General features: G+C 43.2%; 1 gene segment (V, D, J or C); it reads left to right on the top strand.

Annotated features, from left to right (window-relative positions):
• The first annotated feature begins 10,146 nt into the window (after positions 1 to 10,146).
• LOC133114626 (Ig kappa-b4 chain C region-like) lies at positions 10,147 to 24,922 on the top strand. The segment is given in 3 exon segments: positions 10,147 to 10,158; positions 10,683 to 10,812; positions 24,333 to 24,922. Coding segments are annotated over 3 exon segments (459 nt in total).
• Positions 24,923 to 26,411: the final 1,489 nt, after the last annotated feature.

Here is a 26,411-nt window from a genome sequence, read left to right as displayed (position 1 = left end):
CCAATGGGAGTAATAATGAAGCAAAATATAAATTCTTCCCAATTAACACAGTGAGAGGAGCTCTGATGTGTGAACAGCAGTGGGTCTATAGAGGGCTGGGACACGTGCACTATTCACTGCAGCTTTAACTGAGTGTGCTGCAGAGACTGGATGCCCCGCCCAGATCTTTTCTCTCTTTCTCCTGTCACCTCTCCCAATTCCCAATGTCTGCAGCACCATGGACAGCACACACAGGCCAGAGTGGAGCAGCCTGGACAGACCTCTGTGATTACACCAGTTACTCAACACCTGGGAGCAGCCCAGAGAGAGCTCTGTGATTACACCAGTTACTCAACACCTGGGAGCAGCCCAGACAGAGCTCTGAGATTACACCAGTTACTCAACACCTGGAGTGACTCCAGCAGCACCTCAAGGCTCCCCACCGCTATGTTTTTGCTGTATTTTTAAAATATAGGCTACTGCAATTTTCCGACGTTCAGGAGTTCATCAGGAGTTCATTTCGTTGGTTCACTCGGTGCGCTCAAAGCGGCTCTGAAGCATTTTGAAGTGTAGCCAGATGTTATTTGTGGCACATTAATATCTACCAAAATTTCATTCAACATATTTCAAGTATGGGCTAAGAGTGTAAGACCCCATCTCTGGTACAGTGACCATCATTTACAATTTCAGTCTTTTGTTCAATCTCTGCATATTTTCCTTGTCTTTTTAAAGTGCTGATCAAGCTTCTTTTCCTTTTTTTTTTTTTTTTAGAAAAGATGAATCAAATTAATTCTGACCAATACTTTGATCTGAACTGTGTTTCGTTATTTTAAAATAATGAGGGATTTTAACAGAAAACTTTGGATGTAAGAACATTAACATTTAGAGAAAGTGTAATATATTTGAGAATATGGGAGTTATTATTGCACAAAGTAGTTCAGTGTTTTAGAGCAGAGCCCCTCAGTGTTACAGATCAGTGCCTCCCCCCTCAGCACCTACAGTAGGTCCCAGCTGCAGCAGTGCAGTCTCTGTGCAGTCTGACTGAGGGAGGTTTTTGTACGGCTCTGTATCACTGTGTGAATACATATTGACTGTTGGGGTAGTGCAAACTTTGACAGTAATAATCTCCTGCATCTTCAGCCTGGACTCCAGTGATTTTCAGTGTAAACTGAGTCCCAGATCCACTCCCACTGAAACGATCAGGAATCCCAGACTGCCGAGTTGAAGAATAATAAATTAGAAGTTTCGGAGCCTGACCAGGTTTCTGCAGGTACCAGTGCAGATAGCTGCCACCGAGCACACTCTGACTGACTGTACAGCTGATAGAGACAGTGTCTCCCTGCTGAACAGCCTGAGCTGATGGAGACTGAGTCACAACTATTTCTGCCATTGATTCTGAAAAATAAAACAAAGAAATGTAGATCAGTGGACATTAATTAATTTCTAAACGCTGTGTCATATTCTGGCATATTTGAATAGACAATGGCACTGTTGTGAAAACAGTTGTATTGTGATTAGTAAATTAAATCTAAAATATAACCCAAATCCCAAATTAAAATGTTTTAATCTTGCTTACCCTGAGCAAAGAGTCCCAGCATCAGCAGCAGTAGAAAGACTGACATCATCATAATGCTGCCTGTGTCAGTGTCTGTGAAAGGACTGGACAGTCACTGATCAGTACAGGGGTTCTTAAAGTGTGTTGAGCAGAGAGGCAGGACAGGTATGCAAAGCCCCTTCCTCTATACAAATCCTGTCACACACAGTTAGAGGAGCTCTGATGTGTGAACAGCACTAGGTCTATAGAGGGCTGAGACATGTGCACTATTCACTGCTGCTTTTAACCAGATAAAAACATGTATTGTGTGTGTGGAGGCTACCCTACAAGTGGATGGATAAGTATTCCTTATGCGTCCAATATACAAACAGATGTCCAAACAATAATTCCGATTGAGGGGTGTTTCCATTTATTCCAATCCTCTTGTTCACAGATATGGGAGAGTTTATGTTACTGGTGCTGGTGATTGAAATATTGCTGTGCTGGATGCTGTAGCTGTGTGTTAGCGGCTGTTGCTCCCGTGCGTGTTCGTCTCCGAGAACGCTAAGAACCGTATCTCTTCACCATTCACACACCTTGTCCCCTTACCTGTGATCACCTGACCTAATATGCACCCACCACCTCATGTGAATACCTGACACACCCAGTGTAGTGTGCCCCCAAAGTGGCTACAATAAATAAACTTAGAAACAAGTAAATACAACTTTCTGAAATTGGATTGCACTATTAGTGCTGTGTTATTGGTCACAGGGGACTAAGATTGTGAAAAATGTGTGTCTTATTCATGTTTCGAATGAACTTTAGTGTGTGTTCTGATGGAGGTTTCACTATCAGAAATAAGAAAGTCAGTGTTATCACACATGAACAGGCAATGATTCAAATGTGAAGTAACACAATATAATGGTGATTGTTTTGTCACCATGAGCTGGTCCTTCCATAACATTTGACACTTTCAGATTATTAGAATGAGAAATCTTGCTTTAAAAGAGGGGATACTTGGCTAACTGTAGAAGGACACTTTCTACTTCATCTCTCTGATTACTCTGACATTTTCTCCAGTCCAGCTTTGGAATTATTTCCAACATATTTTCATCAGTGATTTCTTTCTTTTGTCCTAATTTAGTATGTTGGATCATGTTTATCAACAAATGTCATTTCTGCAATGTCCTCCATCACTTGGTGAGAGCACTGAAAAGCTGCTTCTCCCATACAGCACATTCTCCCAGCAGCCCCTTGTTTTCCCAAACTGCAGTTCACTCACTCAGATGCAGAGCCATTGTGATGGAGGGCTGTTCATCCTGTTCAGCTAATACAGGCAGCCTGCAGACTGCAGGTGAGCAGAAGAAAGGCTCTTGTGTGATAAGACAGGGGAAGCCGAGCCGATTGACACCCTCCCACTGATCAGTTCTGTGGCCAATTCTGCGCTCCCTTGTGGGGCTGCTTCAAACAGTCAGCACTGGCCAGGTCTGAGTTTAACACCAGACTGTAGTTTCCGCTCCCTGATTATACTGTAGTGCTTCTACATCAGGAGCAACAGTAGCACTTTGTCACCCTCCTGTGGTGGGAGAGTGTAAAGGCAGCTTGTGTGGTGTATGGAGAGAGAGCTCTGAAAGCAGAACCCATAGTGGTTCCTCTACAGTCAAACAACACTGAATTCTGGAGGATTTGGGGGGCAGGTCAATCCTGCATTACCTATTCGAAATTTCACTGAACATAATCTTCAATAACCATGAAAGTGCCTCCTAAATCCTGGCTACAACAAAGAACAATGCTTTCCCTTACCCCTACATCTAAGATAAAGAAAGAGAAAAAACAAAAATTATGATTTAGCCCTGGTCAAACCTTGAAAATGCAAAAAGAATTCAGTTTAACATAGTTCATGGGTGGGCTATGAGTCCAAGACCCCATCTCTGGTACAGTGACCATAATTCACAATTTCAGTCTTTTGTTCAATCTCTGCATATTTTCCTTTTGTTTGCAAAATGGTGTCCAAGTCATTGTCATAAGTGTTCCATCAATGACATAATTTTGCTGATGAAATAATAACAGATTTTAAGAGAAAGCAGTGGATGTGCCAATATTAACATTTAGCAAACATGTGTGCAGTTTGAGAATATGAGAGATATTATTGCACAAAACAGTTCAGTGTCCATGTTTTAGAGCAGAGCCCCTCAGTGTTACAGATCAGTGCCTCCCCCCTCAGCACCTGCAGTAGGTCCCAGCTGCAGCAGTGCAGTCTCTGTGCAGTCTGACTGAGGGAGGTTTTTGTACGGCTCTGTATCACTGTGTGAACGGCCAGCTACTACCGATGTTATGTACACTCTGACAGTAATAATCTCCTGCATCTTCAGCCTGGACTCCAGTGATTTTCAGTGTAAACTGAGTCCCAGATCCACTCCCACTGAAACGATCAGGAATCCCAGACTGGCGAGTTGTGGCGAGATATATCAGAAGTTTAGGAGCCTGACCAGATTTCTGAAGGTACCAGTGCAGATAGTGGCCATAGCTTGAGTGGTAGTAAACACTCTGACTGACTGTACAGCTGATAGAGACAGTGTCTCCCTGCTGAACAGCCTGAGCTGATGGAGACTGAGTCACAACTATGTCTGCCATTGATTCTGAAAACGAAAACAGAGAAATGTAGGTCATTGGACATTAATATTTTCAAACACTGTGTCATATTCTGACATATTTGAATGTACAATAATGGCAATGTTGTGAAAAAAGTTGTATTGTGAAAAGTAATGAAATAAAACGTATCATTTAACAAAAATCACAAATTAAAATGTTTGAATCTTACTCACCCTGAACAAAGAGTCCCAGCATCAGCAGCAGTAGAAAGACTGACATCATCATAATGCTGCCTGTGTCAGTGTCTGTGAAAGGACTGGACAGTCACTGATCAGTACTGGGGGTCTTAAAGTGTGTGGAGCAGTGAGGCAGGACAGGTATGCAAAGCCCCTTCCTCTATACAAATCCTGTCACACACAGTGAGAGGAGCTCTGATGTGTGAACAGTAGTGGCTCTATAGAGGGCAGGGACACGTTCATTCTTCACTGCTGTTTTTAATCTTTCAAATGTCAAATGTCAAAATAGCAGTTTCTGACAGTGAACTGTGTACAAGAAGACATGTAAATATGTGTACATGGTCAAGAAGGGCTGAAGTGGTAAGATTGTGTAAAATATGAGTTGAGTAAATGTACATGTTTTGTATTCTGATTGCAGATTTCATAGGAGTTCAGAAACTCAAGGACCTCATTCAGGCTCATGGAATTATTCAGCTTCAGTAAATCCATATGCATTTAATGAAAAGTGAAATTCTGTATTCATGTGTTTTTACGTGAATTCACTCTGAAGAGCATCTTACTCTGTATTTAATACAATAGCATTTCAATAAGTTCAAATTAAGCAGCTTGGGGGAAACAGAGCTGTCCACAGAAACCCTTATTACATGTTCACACCAGGATTGATCTGTATTTCGTCCCTGATCTGTCTTTCCTCCATCAATGCTGGACGCACAGAGAAGCCAGCAGCCACTGATGTTCATTCAGCTCTGGAGCAGCTGAGCAGCACAGACACTGTGTCTGTGAGCTCACATTGTGCAGTTGGCTCAGGCAGACCGTTGGCACACAACCGACCAGAGGATTGACTTTTCCTCACTGAGAAAGGGACAACTGGGCCAAGTGAAGCCCTCCCTCCTGTGGTGACGATGCATACAGTTATACGAGGCCCTTTCACACAGCTGCTCATAGGATTAGACAGGACTGCATATCAGACTGTAGTTTGAGGTCTTTTATGATGGTGCTGGAGTATCAGATCAGAAGCAGCAGTGATGCTCTGACTGGTCAGGGTGTGTAACAGCAGCCTGTGTAATGTGTGCTGGGAGTGTTCTGGACAGAGTGACTCACTGTTCTGGACTGTGTGCTGGCCACTGCTGCTGGGCTCTGTGACAATTCCAAATGAATGGTTTGGATGAACTGAAATTGAAATGTAGTGCCACATGTTTCGATTGGAGACCCTGACAGATTTAATAATAATTCCTGTTAGCTCAGTGTTTTAGAGCAGAGCCCCTCAGTGTTACAGATCAGTGCCTCCCCCCTCAGCACCTGCAGTAGGTCCCAGCTGCAGCAGTGCAGTCTCTGTGCAGTCTGACTGAGGGAGGTTTTTGTACGGCTCTGTATCACTGTGTGAACTGCCAGCTACTACCGATGTTATGTAAACTCTGACAGTAATAATCTCCAGCATCTTCAGCCTGGACTCCAGTGATTTCCAGTGTAAACTGAGTCCCAGATCCACTCCCACTAAAACGATCAGGAATCCCAGACTGCCGAGTTGAAGAATAATAAATCAGAAGTTTAGGAGCCTGACCAGGTTTCTGCAGGTACCAGTGGAGGTAGCTGCCACCGTAGACACTCGGACTGACTGTACAGCTGATAGAGACAGTGTCTCCCTGCTGAACAGCCTGAGCTGATGGAGACTGAGTCACAACTATATCTGCCATTGATTCTGAAAATGAACACAAAGATATGGATGTCATTATATATTCATATTATCAAACACTGTATAATATTCTGAAATCTTCTAAAATACAACAAAAAATAATGGCACTGTTGTCTTAAGAGCTGTGTTGTGAAAACTAAGTTAATTAAAATGAACATATAACCAAAATCCCAAGTTAAAATGTTTGAATCTTTCTCACCCTGTACAAAGAGTCCCAGCATCAGCAGCAGTAGAAAGACTGACATCATCATAATGCTCCCTGTGTCAGTGTCTGTGAAAGGACTGGACAGTCACTGATCAGTACTGGGGGTCTTAAAGTGTGTGGAGCAGTGGGGCAGGACAGGTATGCAAAGCCCCTTCCTCTATACAAATCCTGTCACACACAGTGAGAGGAGCTCTGATGTGTGAACAGCAGTGGGTCTATAGAGGCCTGGGACACGTGCACTATTCACAGCAGTGGGTATAAATTGAAGCTTTGCTGAAAAATATCCTAGTTACAGGTGAAATGTGATTGCATTGGAACTAAAGTTTGTTAAAAAGTCTTAATTCATATATATTCCCATGTTGTGTGTTCTGATTGTGCCAGTGCAGTACCCCGAGAATGATTCAAACACAATCCGTCTGAAATGTGATCTTAGAACTAACAGTATTATGGTGTTTTTTCCCCTTTTGTCACCATGAACAGATACTTTCTTTATATTTGACACTGTAGTTTTCAGATGAGTAGTAAGAGAAGCCTTGTGTTAACACAGGGAATACTGGGCTAACTGTAGAAGGCACTGGAGTGGCAACTGGATGGTTTTCCCATCATATTTTCATCAGTGATTTTTTTCTGTTGTCCTATGTTCAATCATATTCATCAACAAATGTCATTTCTGCAATGTCCTCCATCACTTGGTGAGAGCACTGAAAACCTGCTTCTCCCATACAGCACATTCTCCCAGCAACCCCTTCTTTTCCCAAACTGCAGTTCACTCACTCAGCACTGGCCAGGTCTGAGTTTAACGCCGGACTGTAGTTTCTTCTGTCTGATGATACTGGAGTGCTTTTACATCAGGAGCAACAGTAGTTCTCTGTCTCTCTCCTGTGGTTGGAGAGTGTAATGGCAGCTTGTTTGTTGTATGGAGGGAGAGAGCTCTGGAAGCAGAACCCATAGTGGTTCCTCTTCAGACGAACAACACTGAATTCTGGATGATTTTGGGGACAGGTCAATCCTGCATTACTTATTCAAAATTTCACTGAACATAATCTTCAATAGCCATGAAAGTGCCTCCTAAATCCTGGCTACAACAAAGAACAATGCTTTCCCTTAATCCTACATCTAAGATAAAGAACTAGAAAAAACTAAATTATGATTTAGCCCTGGTCAAACCTTGAATATGTAAAAACATTCCATTGAACATATTTCATGGGTGGGCTATGAGTCTAAGACCCCATCTCTGGTGCAGTGACCATAATTCACTATTTCAGTCTTTTGTTCAATCTCTGCATATTTTCCTTGTGTTTCCAAAATGGTGATAGAGTCCCCGTTCCTTTTTTTTGTTTTAGAAAATACGGAGTGAATTGTTTCTGACCAATTCATTGTGATGAGTGTGTTCCTTTCAATGACATATTTTTGTTTATGACATAATAACGGATTTTAAGAGAAAGCATTGGATGTGCCAACATTAACATTTAGCAAACGTGTGTTAGGTTTGAGAATATGAGAGTTATTATTGTACAAAATAGTTCAATGTCCGTGTTTTAGAGCAGAGCCCCTCAGTGTTCCAGATCAGTACCTCCCCCCTCAGCACCTGCAGTAGGTTCCAGCTGCAGCAGGGCAGTCTCTGTGCAGTCTGACTGAGGGAGGTTTTTGTACGGCTCTGTAACACTGTGTGAACACACCACTACTGTGGTAAGTCTGACAGTAATAATCTCCTGCATCTTCAGCCTGGACTCCAGTGATTTTCAGTGTAAACTGAGTCCCAGATCCACTCCCACTGAAACGATCAGGAATCCCAGACTGGCGAGTTGTGGTGAGATATATCAGAAGTTTAGGAGCCTGACCAGGTTTCTGCAGGTACCAGCTGAGGAAGTACTGATTGCCTGAGTAGAGGTACACACTCTGACTGGCTGTACAGCTGATAGAGACAGTGTCTCCCTTTTGAACAGCCTGAGCTGATGGAGACTGAGTCACAACAATATCTGCCATTGATTCTGAAAAAGAAAACAAAGAAATCGATGTCAATGCATTTTAATATAATCAAACATTGTGTAATATTCTGGTAAATTTCAATTGAAAACAATGGCACAGTTATGAAAACAGTTGTATTGTGAAAAGTCTGAAAATAAAATAAAAAATATAACCAAAATCCCAGGTAAAAAAATCTTTGAGTCTTGCTCACCCTGAACAAAGAGTCCCAGCATCAGCAGCAGTAGAAAGACTGACATCATCATAATGCTGCCTGTGTCAGTGTCTGTGTAAGGACTGGACAGTCACTGATCAGTACTGGGGGTCTTAAAGTGTGTGGAGCAGTGAGGCAGGACAGGTATGCAAAGCCCCTTCCCCTATACAAATCCTGTCACACACAGTGAGAGGAGCTCTGATGTGTGAACAGCAGTGGGTCTATAGAGGGCTGGGACACGTGTACTATTCACTGCTGTTTTTAATCTGTCAAACATTCAAATGTCAAAATAATGGTTTCTGATATTGAGCTGCATGGGTAGATGTGTACATGGTGAAGAAGGGCTGAAGTGGTAGAAAAAAATGGTAAAATATGAGTTGAGTAAATGTACCTGTTTTGAATTCTGATTGTAGTTTTTATGGGAGTTCAGAAACTCAAGGACCTCAGTCAGGCACATGGAATTATTCAGTTACACTATATCCATATAACTTTAATGAAAAATGAAACACTGTTTTATTGTGTTTTTTTCCCCTGAATTCACTCTGAAGAGCATCTTTCTCTGAATATAATACAATAGCATTTCAATAAGTTCAAATTAAGCAGCTTGGGGGAAACAGAGCTGTCCACAGAAACCCTTATTACATGTTAACACCAGGATTGATCTGTATTTCGTCCCTGATCTGTCTTTCCTCCATCAATGCTGGATGCACAGAGAAGCCAGCAGCCACTGATGTTCATTCAGCTCTGGAGCAGCTGAGCAGCACAGACACTGTGTCTGTGAGCTCACATTGTGCAGTTGGCTCAGGCAGACCGCTGGCACACAACCAACCAGAGTACTGACTTTTCCTCACTGAGAAAGGTACAACTGGGCCAAATGAAGCCCTCCCTGCTGTGGTGACGATGCACACAGTTATACGAGGCCCTTTCACACAGCTGCTCACAGGATTGGACAGGACTGCATACCAGACTGTAGTTTCAGCTCTTTTATGATGGTGCTGGAGTATCAGATCAGAAGCAGCAGTGATGCTCTGACTGGTCAGGGTGTGTAACAGCAGCCTGTGTAATGTGTGCTGGGAGTGTTCTGGACAGAGTGACTCACTGTTCTGGACTGTGTGCTGTCCACTGCTGCTGGGCTCTGTGACATCTTCTGTTCAACTCATTACAATTCATACATTTTGAAATTGGGATCTTATGTCAGAGCGCTGCTTCAGAACAACTGACATCTTTTGCCAATGGGAGTAATTATGAAGCAAAATATAAATTCTTCCCAATTAACACAGTGAGAGGAGCTCTGATGTGTGAACAGCAGTGGGTCTATAGAGGGCTGGGACACGTGCACTATTCACTGCTGTTTTAACTGAGTGTGCTGCAGAGACTGGATGCCCCGCCCAGATCTTTTCTCTCTCTCTCCTGTCACCTCTCCCAATTCCCAATGTCTGCAGCACCATGGACAGCACACACAGGCCAGAGTGGAGCAGCCCTGAGAGACCTCTGTGATTACACCAGTTACTCAACACCTGGGAGCAGCCCAGACAGAGCTCTGTGATTACACCAGTTACTCAACACCTGGAGTGACTCCAGCAGCACCTCAAGGCTCCCCACCGCCAGATAAAAGGGCCACTGCCCACAGCCTGGGGCCCTCAATGTGGGACTGTTGCACTGAGGGTGTGTGACCTTCCCCACAGATGCTGACCCAAGGCTGGAAGCCTGTGGCCCTCTGTGAACCCCATGAAACTGCTGGTCTGTTCTCACCTGCACCCCCTGCACTGCAGACATGGGGGAACAAAAACCGTTTTTATTTTTCCTAACTGCTTGACCTTTCTGTTCATCAAATACACCAGGCCTAATTTGAGCTCTGCTATTGGTTTTCCTTGTCTGCCTCTCTGTTGCACTCACTGTATAAAGATTTCAACATTTGTTTTATTCCTGTTCATCAAAGGCTGGAATGCTATCTATGCTTTACTGTTTCAGCGCCACAAAGGTATATATGTTCAGGAGTTGGTAGTGTTCTGAATAATTCATCAGACGCTGTTTTACTGAACTTTGGCTCACATTTATATGCAAATCTGAATGTGTTCTGTACAAGCAGTTTGGAAACTCAACACTTGCCAAATTCACTTTGATGAAGAAATAAAATAATTACTTCATCTTCTTTGTGGTCAAATATAAAAACAAATGTTGAATTAATGAGGAGAACCCTGTATCCACTTCTTGATCAGCTTTCTGAATATCATCTTAATGGTCGTTTCAAAATTGTCCAGCAGGGGACTTACGAACACTGCACAGTCGGTCGGATCAACCATCTGTACAACAGGCAGGTTTTTGTACAGCCAGTTAATCAGACTCAGCCACTGTGGTGGACTTTCGGTGGCGGGACCAAACTGGAAATCGGCAGTAAGTTTCTACACAATAAGACTCTTCAGGATTTTCCGCAAAAAGAGTTGTTATTGGCTACATGAATTTTGATGTAAGGTTTTGAGAATTGCTAGCATTGCATGTTTTTATCGTATTACAACCGAGTCAGTCGTTAAAAGAGACATAAAAGCAACATGAATTTGAAAAGCTCAAGAGAGTAAGATACATTTGTGTAGTATATGCCTGGCCTACATAAATAGTTAATGGTGTGCTGTTACACATTATAAACGGTTGACTCAAAATCTGCGTTAAGTCAGAATGAAAAAGGCACAGGACGGCTGTGTGTCTTGAGTGAGAGGTTTTTGTACGGCCGGTGAATGAGTCTGTATCACTGTGGTCCACTTTCGGGAGCGGAACAAAATTGTCAATTGGACGTAAGTAATTTCTATTTCAGATACATCCATATCGTTGTTTGTGTTTTCTTTTTCAATATATTGTCATTTTACGATGTTAGATGACAATCAAAATTGTAATAATTCTCGCGATGCTTAAATAACAGGAATCCTTGCAAGATTAACCATTGATTTCAAATGATTTCTAATCTTGCCACAGAAACGCTTCGTAGAGTAGAATATATTTGCTTATGATGCGTAAAATCTAAGAAAATGTTTTTCTCAAGCAAATGATTGACTCGTTTGAAAAGCGACGTTAAGTTAGAATGCACTTGAAAAGGCAGGTTTTTGTACGGCTGGTGAATGAGTGTTGACTCGGGTTCACTTTCGGTGGCGGAAAAAAACTGTCAATTGGAAATAAGTAATCTCTCTTTCAGATACGTCCATATCGGTATTTTTGCTGTATTTTTGAATATACTGCAATTTTCCGACATTCAAACAAGATTATTTGAATAAGCTTGGCAATTTAAACTAGCTCACTAGATTCAAACAGTGTTTGTAACTATCGCGTTGATGTTCAGAATACAGTCCTGAATGAACTTTATTCCGTGCAGAACTAAATGAATTGCATTGCAATGAATCAAAGCATTTCTGTAGCAGTTTGAAGTGCAGCCAGATGTTATTTGCGTCACATTAAATGAAATACGATCAGATAGCCCATCCATCATCATAACCGGACTATTTTGAATTTTAAAACTTAAAATTCCGAAGTCAAAGGGTTCTTTATTTTACATAGGCTACTTTATTGAAATAAGATCGCGCTTGATACGCGTTATGGTTGTATTGCTGATTGAATTTGATCGTTTTATCACATGCAACTTTATTTTTGATAATTTTATAATTATAACGTATAATCGTATTATTAGAGGAATAACACGTCTATTACATGACACATTTCTGTTCTTTAGTCCCAGGCTCGTGTCATAACGTTCCGTAGCTACTTGACACCATTGGTTTGAGTCTTAAAAAAACGAGAAATGTCAATTTACTGAACATTTTTGCTGAATTTTTTTTTGAAAGTTATATTGTTGTCGTATTTAGTGCGTATTTATTTGGTTTTTAATTTGAGCACAAATGAACCTTATTCTGAAGGTTTTCGGTGCATAATGACATTATCGATTAATATATTATTTTTTAAGTATAAATTATAAGGATATGGCAATACAATCAGACAGTTGGAGCTGCAAAAGTGGAGCAAAATACAACTGTAACTACTCCAAAAATAAATTGTTGTGGTGATGAATTTGTCATTGTAAAGTGCAGTCACAGGTTCTGATAATAATGGAATGCAAATAGATAGAACCTTTAAACATGTGAATGTGCTTTATCCTGTACAAGATGAAGCAAACCAGGACACATTCTCTTCAGCCATTGTAAATGAGTAACACCTGATATTCTCTGTCACATTCCTGTCTTGCTGTGAGGACAGAATGATTGGCGCATGGAGGTGTGTCCACTCTCTGAGCTCATGTCTCTCTGTGTCTCCCAGGTGACACAGTTCCCACCCTCACAGTCCTGCCCCCCTCCAGTGTGGAGCTGGAGCAGGGAAAGGCCACACTGGTGTGTCTGGCCAACAAGGGCTTCCCCTCAGACTGGACTCTGCGCTGGAAAGTGGACGACGCCAGCTGGAGCTCGGGCGTGGCCGGGAGTGTGGGGGTCCTGGGGAATGACGGCCTGTACAGCTGGAGCAGCTCGCTGACTCTCAGTGCGGGAGACTGGAAGAAGGCGGCGTCACTGACCTGTGAGGCCACAAAGGGCTCCCAGTCTGCCCCCCCTCAGACACTGAGGAGAGCCCACTGTTCTTAGTAGGCCGGGTGGAGGCCCAGCTCACACACTCTGATCACACTGTTTTTACCCTGTTCTGCCCTCAGCCTCTCTGCTCCTTACTGCTGTCACACTGAGCTGAGCCTGTGTGTGAATCCTTCCTCCAGCCTGAGCTTCCAGTGCTAATATCTCTCATGTGCTCTGCTTGTGTTCATTAAAACAAATATGCACACGTGTGCTCTTATTTGTGTTTGTGTGGTTTTGAGAATAGCTGTTAGATCAATTTCATTGACATAATAAAGATTCTTTGAAGAACTACTGTGTCTCTGGCAGTTATGTGCTTTTGATGATCCTGTGGTTTTGGGGGTTCCCTTTCTCTGATTAAATCATAATTATATTCGTGGCACTGAAAATACTTTTATAAAACACTCAAAAATGAATATGAGATGATAATTATAGATAGCTTTATCTTTTTTTTAAATTCATATTTATTCCCAGATATGTTGTGTTGCTGACATAAGTGTCTGGAGAAACCACACAGAAATGCATGCTGGGTGTTCTTTTCTTTGAAAATACTGTAATAATTACATGGATTGCTTTGTCCAAATAAAATGATAATAGCACATGATCTATAAGAAATACCCCAGCTCTGGAGGCCTGCTGAGAGGAGCAGTGATGTGTGCAGCGTGCTCAGAGCACTTCTGTACAGCAGGATGTGTGCTCAGCTCACACTAACCCCCTGGGGACGGCCCAGACACCTGGCCACAGTGCTGCTCTATTCTGAGATTGAGTCAGTCCCACTGAGGGACAGCAGAACCAGCCTGCCCCGCCCTGCACATGCAAATCTGAGTTTCACTCCCACTGCTCACAGTTTCTCAGCCCAAAATACCCAGCCCTGAGACAGCTGTTTGAACATGAGGAGGAGGGCTCATTTCTGTAGTGAGGTGAGAAAGGGAAGGGGCTGTACCTCACACCTGCTTTAGCATCAGTCTCAGAGATTTCATGTCTGGAGGTTGGGTTTTGTTCATTCTTTCACTTCTGATACATCAATGTCAGCACCGAGGGCATTCATTGTGCAAGCAGAGAGGTGTAATAGAGAGGAGAGGCGATCACCATCTAAAGTAAAGATGTCAATGAATAATACTGTACATGAATAATCTTTATGTCCACATGAAAGCACATACATTTACATTTTTGTCATTTAATCCAAATTTACAAGTGCATAGGTTCTACCACAAGTCAAAGCATCACATCCATAACTAGGAAAATACACATGGAATGCTGTTCTAAACATACAGTCGTCATCAGCAGTGCAAAAATATTATTATTATTATTATTATGTTTTTTTTGGTTAGACAAAAAGGATAGGGATATCAGAAAGGGGGGGCGGGGGAAATCAGGAGGGAGGACAAAGGTAGAGTTTGAAAAGGTGTGTTTTGAGTCTGCGTCGAAATAGAGGGAGGGATTCTGCTGTCCTGACAGTGGTAGGCAAGTCATTCCACCACTGAGGAACCAGAACGGAAAACAGGCGTGAACGTGCAGCTGGACCGCCAGGTGCACGTAGAGAGGGAACCATAAGGCGACCAGAGCTGGCAGACCGGAGTGGTCTAGCTGAGGAGTAGGGAGTGATCAAGGATTGTATGTAAGGTGGGGCAGTCCCCTTAGCAGCCTGGAATGCCAACACTAGGGCCTTGAATCTGATGCGTGCGGCAATAGGAAGCCAGTGGAGGCCAATGAGAAGTGGAGTGACATGAGCCGACCTGGGCTGACTGGTGATCAGGCGGGCTGCAGCATTCTGGACCAGCTGGAGGGGCTTGATGGCACACGCTGGGAGACCGGCAAGGAGGGAGTTGCAGTAATCCAGGCGGGAAATGACGAGCGCCTGGACTAGGAGCTGGGTGTCTTTCTCCGTCAGGAGATGACGGATACGGCGTATATTATACAGAAAGAACCTGCAGGTTCTGGCAGTGGAGGATACTTGCGGAGCCAGGGTCAGGCAGTTATCAAGAGTCACCCCAAGATTCTTGGCCGTACGGGAGGAAAACATAGAGAAGCAGTAGAGATGCTAAATGCAAGTTCTAAAGAGTCTTGAGACTGAAATAGGCTGCTGGGTAGATCACTCAGTAAAATCTCCACTCGTGGTAAGTGAGTGAGCACCATAGTCTCAGACTGACTGACTGGCAGCCCTGCAAGGGTCGGTCCACATGGGCTTTGCGTCACCCAAGGGAACGAAAACAAAGAACCTATAGGAAGGTGTCAGCCGTGAACACACATTAACCAACTGAACACCTTCCTTACCTTTTCGTTTCTTTTTAAGATTGTCAGAAAAACTATTCAACACATTACCTGACTCAACCAGCTCTGAGTCTACCTTGTGCGTACCAGCTTTGTACCAGAGCGAACAGTGGACATCAAAGCGCCGATCGAATGTCAGCACTGCCCTTAAATACTCTGAGGGGAACGCTTCCCTGGCACTAATGAGGCCAGGTGAAGGCAATGAGCCCCCTGCCCCCTGGTGGCCCTAATCAGTCACTACACCATGACATGCGCAGCTTGTGCCTGCAGTGTGAATAGAAGGGTGTGGCTGGCGTTGGGCGTTACTTTTGGAAGAGAACCGCCAGTCTTCTGCTGGTGATGCTTGGTGAAGCTCTCAAATTGGGCGTTCATAATTTGGTGGGATTGGAGATGACACATTTAGAATGAAAACAGTGAAGTGAACAGGTTTGCACTAATGCCTTCAACACTTCAACATGGTGACATATCCCAGTGTGGGTGCTTTACTGATATTCACATTCATTTTAATCCTGTGCGAATAACAAATGTATTTTTGTTTACATATGCCCTTTTAGAAAATTCAAGGTACTCAGTGCCACATTTGTTCACTGAACTCAAACATGTTCTGGTAATAGCAATCCACCACTAAATCATGTCTGAAATATAATGGATGCATGTGCCTGTATAAAAATCCATATATGAATAGTATCTGATATTCTCATGGATTTAAGTTCATGCTGGTTTATGCAAAGTAATTAAGGGGGTACATAATCACATTATTTGATATTTTATGCTTGTTAAACGCTTAAGGAAAATGTTTCATATTCCCTGGTGTGGATGATCCAGTCATGCCATGGACACTATTACAAAAATGATGATCGGGTCAATTTAGGTAAAAAATTATATCAGTGTACAGTTTTAATTCTCTGATTCAGTCCAGCAAAGGTGAGAGTCACTTGTATTGCATCTGAACAGACACAGCTTTGATGACATAAATGTGGATTTGTGTACTGAACTCAAATCCTCTGAAAGTAATCTACTTGAAAGCCCACTCACTGCACCTCTGGGAGATTGTACACATCCTCTGCATTTGGGTGAGCTCAGGGCAGCCGGGTGATCATTGCTCCACATGAACTGATACACTGTGTGATCCTGTGATGTTGTGCTACAGAAGTGTATGTGGGTCAGCAGCAGCTCTGTGCTGGGGATTGTATGTATTGTATCTTTGCACCTGTACTTGTGTTTGATCTGCACTTTGTTGTACGTCGCTCTGGATAAGAGCGTCTGCTAAATGTAATGTGACACGGAGCAGCTCCTCTTCAGCACAGAGAGGTGTGCATTCAGGGCTGCAACTCATTGCTATACTACTGTCCCAGATCAGTGCCTCCCCCTATCTGCTTTGTTTTGCAATGTGGTTTTATTGGTTTTTTTTATTTCTCTACATTTTAAAATTATTTTTCTTTTTTTAACACACTGATTAACACAAAATTATCCTTTAAACAGGGCCTTAAACTAATGGGACAAAGACAAATACTTAACAAAATCAATATCTAATCCAACGAAACAAAGGTGGATTTAAAAGACGGAAAAATAGTAAAGAAAGCAAGTCCATTTTGCTCAGGTTTACTTTCCCGAGAGGCTTCTGTGTCCCTTCCATGTCCCTTGGGGGGTGGACTATATGATGAATTCCTTCCAATGGTCCACCCTCCACTTCTCTCCAGCCAGGTGTTTGTTTTGATGGACGTCCACCAGAATGCCGTCCTGGAGGAGGTTTTGGATCCTCCTCTGGAGAGTGACCAGGTCTACCGTTTTTTGGTAGACCTTGATGTCCCACAGGACCTGCTTAATGGAGTTAATGATCCTCCACTGACGGTGGAGCTTGGTGGTCTTGCATCCCCCCGGCGGACCGTAGAGGATGCCCTCAGCTATCAGGGAGGACCTCGGCAGGAATCTGCTCAGGGAGACAGAGGAACAAACAAGGCCCCAGACCCGCCTGGCCACGGAGCACTCCCAGATCAGATGGTGAATGTGTTCCGAGTCAGTGCATCCGTGGGGGCAGAGTTCAGTCAGGGCTAAGTGCCGGCGGTACATAAATGTTCTTGTGGGGAGACACCTATGGGCTGTCATCCAGGCAATGTCTTTTTGCTTGTTGGTGAGACACTTGTGTGTCACATTTGCCCAGATGACTTGCGGGTCCAGGTCTGTCCCCCCCCCTCGGGAGCGTTACAATTTGTCCAGATCTTAAATGAGCCATAATCATTTTGTAGCTCCACGAGGTTAGGCCAGCCCTGGGCAGAAAGTTTGCCCTGTAGGCAAAGTCCTTCAGGGCTCGGTAGACGTAGGGGGGGTCCCAGCTATATGGTATAGTGAGGTCCAGCACACCCAAGCCCATTGCTCTGAGGAAGGGGTTGGCATAGTACCTGGCAACGGTACCAGAGGCCTTACCCACCTTCCCTGCTTTCTGGACAAGGGTGGCCAGACCTTGCACCATGATGATGTTGACAATGTCTAGGACCCCCCGCCCGCCATTCCGCTCCTCCTTGAGGAGGGTGACGCATTTCAGCTTTTCCATGGTGCTCCCCCAGACAAAGCAAAAATCCATCCGGGTGATTAGCTTCCCGGTGGCTTTGTCTGGGGGAAACACCCTCTCCACATAGAGCAGAATGGGTAGGACTATTGCCTTCAGGAAAAAGATCTGACCCGCCATGGTCAAGGTAGCAGTGAGCTAAAAATGGTGAATGTGATGTCACCATGAGCTGGTCCTTCCAAAACATGGAATCAGCCAATCGCGCTGGCACACAACCAACCAGAGGATTGACTCTTCCTCATTGAGGAAGGGACAACTGGGCCAAATGAAGCCCTCCCTCCTGTGGTGAAGAAGCATACAGTTAGACGAGGCCCTTTCACACAGCTGCTCACAGGATTGGACAGGACTGCATATCAGACTGTAGTTTCAGCTCTTTTATGATGGTGCTGGAGTATGGAGTCTGTGCCAATTCCAAATCAATGGTTTGGATGAAGTGAAATTGATATGTCGTTGCACATGTTTTGCTTAAAGACCCTGACAGATTTAATAATAATCCCCTGTTGCTCATTGTTTTAGAGCAGAGCCCCTCAGTGTTACAGATCAGTGCCTCCCCCCTCAGCACCTGCAGTCGGTCTCAGCTGCAGCAGTGCAGTCTCTGTGCAGTCTGACTGAGGGAGGTTTTTGTACGGCTCTGTATCACTGTGTGAACACAGGACCACTGTGGTAACTCTGACAGTAATAATCTCCAGCATCTTCAGCCTGGACTCCAGTGATTTTCAGTGTAAACTGAGTCCCAGATCCGCTCCCGCTGAAACGATCAGGAATCCCAGACTGGCGAGTTGAGATAGAATGAATCAGAAGTTTAGGAGCCTGACCAGGTTTCTGCAGGTACCAGTAGAAGTAGTTGCTGTAAACACTCTGACTGAGTGTACAGCTGATAGAGACAGTGTCTCCCTGCTGAACAGCCTGAGCTGATGGAGACTGAGTCAGGACTACTTGAGCCATTGATTCTGAAAAAGAAAGCATGGAAATGGATGTCAATGCATATTAGTATTGTCAAACAAAACATTAGACCATAATGCCACGGTTTTGAAAACACACATGTTGTTAAAAAACAGCAAAGATGATATAAAGTACTACCAAAATCCTGAGTTAAAATGAAAAATAATTTCTCACCCTGAGCAAAGAGTCCCAGCATCAGCAGCAGTAGAAAGACTGACATCATCATAATGCTGCTTGTGTCAGTGTCTGTGAAAGGACTGGACAGCCACTGATCAGTACTGGGGGTCTTAAAGAGTGTGGAGCAGTGAGGCAGGACAGGTATGCAAAGCCCCTTCCTCTATACAAATCCTGTCACACACAGTGAGAGGAGCTCTGATGTGTGAACAGCAGTGGGTCTATAGAGGGCTGGGACACATGCACTATTCAATGCTTCATTTAATCTCTCAAACACTCAAATGTCAAAATAACAGTTTCTGGCATTTAACTGTGTACATGGAGACATGGGAAGATGTGTACATGGTCAAGAAGGGATGAAGTTGTGGTAAAATACAAATCCTGTCACAAACAGTTAGAGGAGCACTGATGTGTGAACAGCAGTGGGTATTAATTGAAGCTTTGCTGAAATTATATTCCACTTTCATATCCTTGTTACTGCTGAAATGTGACTGCATTCGTACTAATCTGTGTTAAATGTGTTTATTAATACATTCCCATGTTGGATGTTCTGATAGAAGTCGGACTATGAGAGATCAGGAAGTCAGTGCCCTGAGAATGATTCAAATGCCATCCATCTGAAATGTGATCTAAGAACTAACTGTATTATGGTGTTTATTTCCCACTTGTCACCATGAACAGATACTTTCTTTATATTTGACACTGTAGTTTTCAGATGAGTAGAATGAGAAGCCTTGTGTTAACACAGGGAATACTGGACTAACTGTAGAAGCCACTGGAACATTTTCCCATCATATTTTCAACAGTGATTGTTTTCTGTTGTCCTAATTTTTTCTGTTCAATCATATTCATCAGCAAATGTCATTTCTGCAATGTCCTCCATCACGTGGTGAGAGCACTGAAAAGCTGCTTCTCCCGTACAGCACATTCTCCCAGCAGCCCCTTCTTCTCCCACACTGCAGTTCACTCACTCAGATGCAGAGCTGTGATGGAGGGCTGTTCATCCTGTTCAGGGAGTGAATTATCCCAGAATGCCTCGGGATCTCCTCATCAATATTCATGTAACATTAATCAAAGTGAAAAAAAAAACCTTCTTTAGATCCTAAATTACTGGATGACGTACTCCTGGTAATCCTCTGAAAAGTGCAAACACTCTATTCAACATATTCACCATGTGTGTTGAGTCTAGGGTCCCATCTCTGGTACAGTAAACATCATTAAATTGCAATTCACCATTTCTGTTTTGCTGAATCTGTGCATCTTTTCCTTGTGTTTACAAAGTGGTGAGAAGCCCTTTCTTTGTATGTTTTAGAAAAGATGAAACAAGTTGGTTCTGACCAATTTGCATATGTAAAGGCTGTTCTCTCAATTAAAAATGTTCGCTTATAAATGTATGGATTTTATGGCTTGATTCTAACATTCACATTTAGAGAAAGTGTGTTAGGTTTGGGAATAGGTGAGTTATTATTGCACAAAGTAGTTCAGAGCAGAGCCCTTCAGTGTTACAGATCAGTGCCTCCCCCCTCAGCACCTGCAGCAGGTCCCAGCTGCAGCAGTGCAGTCTCTGTGCAGTCTGACTGAGGGAGGTTTTTGTACGGCTCTGTAACACTGTGTGAACACATATTGACTGTTGATGACATGGAAACTCTGACAGTAATAATCTCCTACATCTTCAGCCTGGACTCCAGTGATTTTCAGTGTAAACTGAGTCCCAGATCCACTCCCACTGAAACGATCAGGAATCCCAGACTGGCGAGTTGTAGAATAATAAATCAGAAGCTTCGGAGCCTGACCAGGTTTCTGCAGGTACCAGTGGAGGTAGTTGCCACTGTAGACACTCTGACTGACTGCACAGCTGATAGAGACAGTGTCTCCCTGCTGAACAGCCTGAGCTGATGGAGACTGAGTCACAACTATATCTGCCATTGATTCTGAAAAATAAAACAAAGAAATGGCTGTCAATGCTCATAATATTATCAAACACTCTGTAATATTCGGTCATATTCTAAAATTCAACAAAAAATAATGGCATTGTTCTGAAAAGAGTTGTTTTGTGAAAACTCAGAAAATAAAACATCAAATTTAACCAAAATCACAAGTTAAAAAGTTTCAATCTTGCTCACCCTGAACAACGAGTCCCAGCATCAGCAGCAGGAGAAAGACTGACATCATCATAATGCTGCCTGTGTCAGTGCCTGTGAAAGGACTGGACTGTCACTGATCAGTACTGGGGGTCTTAAAGTGTGTGGAGCAGTGAGGCAGGACAGGTATGCAAAGCCCCTTCCTCTATACAAATCCTGTCACACACAGTGAGAGGAGCTCTGATGTGTGAACAGCAGGGGGTCTATAGAGGGCTGGGACACGTGCACTATTCACTGCTGCTTTAACTGAGTGTGCTGCAGAGACTGGATGCGCCGCCCAGATCTTTTCTCTCTCTCTCCTGTCACCTCCCCCAATTCCCAATGTCTGCAACACCATGGACAGCACACACAGGCCAGAGTGGAGCAGCCCTGAGAGACCTCTGTGATTACACCAGTTACTCAACACCTGGGAGCAGCCCAGACAGAGCTCTGTGATTACACCAGTTACTCAACACCTGGGAGCAGCCCAGACAGAGCTCTGTGATTTCACCAGTTACTCAACACCTGGGAGCAGCCCAGAGAGAGCTCTGTGATTACACCAGTTACTCAACACCAGGAGTGACTTCAGCAGCACCTAGAGGCTCCCCACTGCCAGATAAAAGGGCCACTGCCCACAGCCTGGGGCCCTCAATGTGGGACTGCTGCACTGAGGGTGTGTGACCTTCGCCACAGATGCTGACCCAAGCCTGGAAGCCTGTGGCCCTCTGTGAACCCCATGAAACTGCTGGTCTGTTCTCACCTGCACCCCCTGCACTGCAGCTGAAGACTTGGGGGAACATAAACCGTTTTTAACTTTTTAACTTGACTTTTCTGTTCATCAAATACACCCACAAGGCCTAAGATTATCTTTGCTGTTGCTTTTTCTTTGCTGTCTCTCTTTTGCACTCACTGTATAAAGATCCCATGTGTGTAATGCTCAGGGTGTAATGCTATCGATGTGTAGTGTTGGTAGTGTTCTGAATAATTCATCAGACACTGTTTAGCTGTTGTTTAAATTCCATGTTTTTTTTTGTTTTGTCTATTTTCTCTTGCTGATACATATTTGTTTATTTCACATTTGCAGCATATGAATTGCATTCTATGTCTTATTCATTATGTGCTGATTGGTTAATTGGAAGTGACGTCATGTGGGTGAGGTTTCACACGGACACATTTATGGCAACACGTTTTTGATTCTCCATTGGATCAAAAAAACATGGAATTTAAACAACAGCTAAACACTGTGTTACTCAGCATTGGCTCACATTTATATGCAGTTTGGAAACTCAACACTTGACCAATTCACTTTGATGAAGAAATTTAATAATTATTTCATCTTCTTTGAGGTCAAAGATAAAAATAAACGTTGAATTAATTAGAAGAACCCTGTATCACCTTCCTGAATTTCATCTTAACGGTCGTTTTAAAATTGTCCAGCAGGGGACTTACGAACACTGCACATCTGTACAACTGGCAGGTTTTTGTACAGCCAGTTAATCAGACTAAACCACTGTGGTGGACTTTCGGTGGCGGGAGCAAACTGGAAATCGGCAGTAAGTTTCTACACAATAAGACTTTTCAGGATTTTCCGCAAAAATTGTTGGAAAAACGATCAGTTGTTTTAGGCTACATTAATTTTGGTGAAATGTTTTGCGAATTGCGAGCATTGTATATTTATATCTTATTACAACCGAGTCAGTCGTTAAAATAGACAGAATTTGAAAATTTGAAAATCTCAAGAGAGTAAGATATATTTGTGTAGGATATGCCTAGCTTCCATAAATAGTTAATGGTGTGCTCAAAATCTGCGTGAAGTCAGAATGAAAAAGGCACAGGACGGCTGTGTGTCTTGAGTGAGAGGTTTTTGTACGGCCGGTGAATGAGTCTGTATCACTGTGGTGCACTTTCGGTGGCGGAACAAAACTATCAATTGGACGTAAGTAATTTCTCTTTCAGATACATCCATATCGATGTTTTTGCTTTCTTTTTAAATATTTTCTCATTTTCCGACGTTCGATGTCGTGATGGAATATTTTTTTAAATTATCGTGAAGCTTAAAAACCCGGAGTCCTTCTAAGATTAGCCATTGATTTTAAATAATCTCGCCCACAGAAACGCTCAGTAGAATCGAATACATTTGCGTAGGATGCATAAATTCAAAGGAAATGTTTTACAAACAATTAGTTGACTCGTTTGAAAAGCGTCGTGAAGTCAGAATTCAGGGACGGCAGTGTCTCTTGAGTGAGGTTTTTGCACGGCTGGTGAATGATTCTGTACTTTGGGTGGCGGAATAAAACTGTCAATTGGAAGTAAGTAATCTCTCTTTCGGATAGGCTTTGTCCATATCTATGTTTTTGCTGAATTTTTTTAAGATAGGCTACTGTAATTTTCCGACGTTAGATGTGGTAAATTAAAATGTTAATCTTCCTGATGCGTGAGTGAACAAAAAACACGAATAGTAGAAGATCGGCAATTATTTAAAATCATCGTCCAGGAAATTCAAACTGTCGCGTTGATATTTAGAATACAGTCCTGAATGAACTTCAGGAATTCATTTAATTAGTTCACTCGGTGGGCTCAAAGTGGCTCTGAAGCATTTTGAAGTGTAGCCAGATGTTATTTGTGGCACATTAAATTAAATAGAGTACGATAAAAGTCATGATTTAGCCTATCCATCGTCATAATCGTACTATTTTAGATACTAAATGCACATTACTAAAACGTAAAAAGCCGAAGTCAAAGAGTTATTCATTTTACATAGGCTACTTTAAAATGAAATAGGGTCATACACTGGAAACATGTTATGGTTGGTTTGCTGATATAATTCGTTATTTTACGTATTCTTTTCATTTTGTAATCATATTAACATGATATTTGACCGCATTATTATATGAATAACTCGTCCATTACACATTCCTGTTCTGTAGTCCCAGGCTCATGTCATAACATTCCGTAGCTACTCTACACCTGTGGTTTGAATCATAAAAAAACGAGAAAAGTGAATAGCTTTGGTGAATTGGTTAATCCTTTGAAAACATTAGTTGTTGTATCTAATGCGTATTTATTTAGTAAATGAGAAGGACTCCAAAGAAACCTTATTCTGCAGTTTTTCAGAGCATACTACTATTATCTATTAATACATTATTTTGTAAGCATAAAGTATAAATTGTACGGATATGCCAATGAAATATCAGACAGTTGGAGCTGTGTCCACTCTCTGAGCTCATGTCTCTCTGTGTCTCCCAGGTGACACAGTTCCCACCCTCACAGTCCTGCCCCCCTCCAGTGTGGAGCTGAAGCAGGGAAAGGCCACACTGGTGTGTCTGGCCAACAAGGGCTTCCCCTCAGACTGGACTCTGCGCTGGAAAGTGGACGACGCCAGCTGGAGCTCGGGCGTGGCCGGGAGTGTGGGGGTCCTGGGGAATGACGGCCTGTACAGCTGGAGCAGCTCGCTGACTCTCAGTGCGGGAGACTGGATGAAGGCGGGGTCACTGACCTGTGAGGCCACAAAGGGCTCCCAGTCTGCCCCCCCTCAGACACTGAGGAGAGCCCACTGTTCTTAGTAGGCCGGGTGGAGGCCCAGCTCACACACTCTGATCACACTGTTTTTACCCTGTTCTGCCCTCAGCCTCTCTGCTCCTTACTGCTGTCACACTGAGCTGAGCCTGTGTGTGAATCCTTCCTCCAGCCTGAGCTTCCAGTGCTAATATCTCTCATGTGCTCTGCTTGTGTTCATTAAAACAAATATGCACACATGTGCTCTTATTTGTGTTTGTGTGGTTTTGAGAATAGCTGTTAGATCAATTTCATTGACATAATAAAAATTATTTGAAGAATTACTGTGTCTCTGGCAGTTATTATAAAAATGGAGGTTTGTGCTTCTGATGATCCTGTGATTTTGGGGGTGCCCTTTCTCTGATTAAATCATAATTATATTCTTGGCACTGAAAATACTTTTACAAAACACTCAAAAATGAATACGAGATGAAAATGATAGAAGTAAATTGTCAAAGAATAGATATTTTTATATCATTCATCCATTAATTCATTCATTCATCCATTCATTCATTCATTCATTCATTCATATTAATTTCCAGATATGTAGTGTTGCTGACATAAGTGTCTGGAGAAACCACACAGAAATGCATGCTGGGTGTTCTTTTCTTTGAAAATACTATAATAATTACATGGATTGCTTTGTCCAAATAAAATGATAATAGCACATGATCTATAAGAAATACCCCAGCTCTGGAGGCCTGCTGAGAGGAGCAGTGATGTGTGCAGCGTGCTCAGAGCACTTCTGTACAGCAGGATGTGTGCTCAGCTCACACTAATCCCCTGGGGACGGCCCAGACACCTGGCCACAGTGCTGCTCTATTCTGAGATTGAGTCAGTCCCACTGAGGGACAGCAGAACCAGCCTGCCCCGCCCTGCACATGCAAATCTGAGTTTCACTCCCACTGCTCACAGTTTCTCAGCCCAAAATACCCAGCCCTGAGACAGCTGTTTGAACATGAGGAGGAGGAGGGCTCATTTCTGTAGTGAGGTGAGAAAGGGAGGGGGCTGTACCTCACACCTGCTTTAGCATCAGTTTCAGATTAGAGATTTCATGTCTGGAGGTTGGGTTTTTTTCATTCTCTTACCTCTGCTACATCAATGTCAGCACCGAGGGCATTCATTACAATTAAAACAATGAAGTGAACAGATTTGCACTAATGCCTTCAACACTTCAACCTGGTGACATATCATGATTTGAATAAGAGACGTCTGTTTGTGTTTCTTCCTTGACCTGTAAACCACCGTTAATATTCTGAGATCCATGAGATTCTGCTCTCATCGCTGACTGGGATGGGTGTCACAGGATCTGCACCTCTCTGGTCGTTCCTACCAGGTGACATGGAGGTCCCATAGGGCTCAGTTCCTGGTCCTCTCCTCTTGTCTCTTTACACCATGTCTCTTGGTTCTGTTATCGCTTGGCTTTTCTTACCATTCTTTTGCTGATGACACTCAACTCTTTCTTTCCTTCCCTCCAAATACCTAGGTCACCATACTGATCTCTGCCTGCTTGGCTGATTTCTCTATGTGTATGACTTCCCACCACCTGAAGATTAACCTTGGCAAGACCAAGCTTCTCTACATCCCTGCCAAATCCTCTCCGACAATTGCCCTCTCACTGATTGTGGAGGACTTTGCAGTTTCCTCCTGCCATACGGCCACGAATCTTGGGGTGACTCTTGAGACCCACATCACTCTCGCTCCACGTGTGTCTTCCAATACCAGAACCTGCAGGTTCTTCCTCTACAATATACAGAAGTGTGTGTGTGG

This window comes from Conger conger, chromosome 2 (genome assembly GCF_963514075.1).
Source record: "Conger conger chromosome 2, fConCon1.1, whole genome shotgun sequence".
Taxonomy (NCBI): Eukaryota; Metazoa; Chordata; class Actinopteri; order Anguilliformes; family Congridae; genus Conger; species Conger conger.
This window is presented reverse-complemented; position numbering and strand designations above follow the sequence as displayed.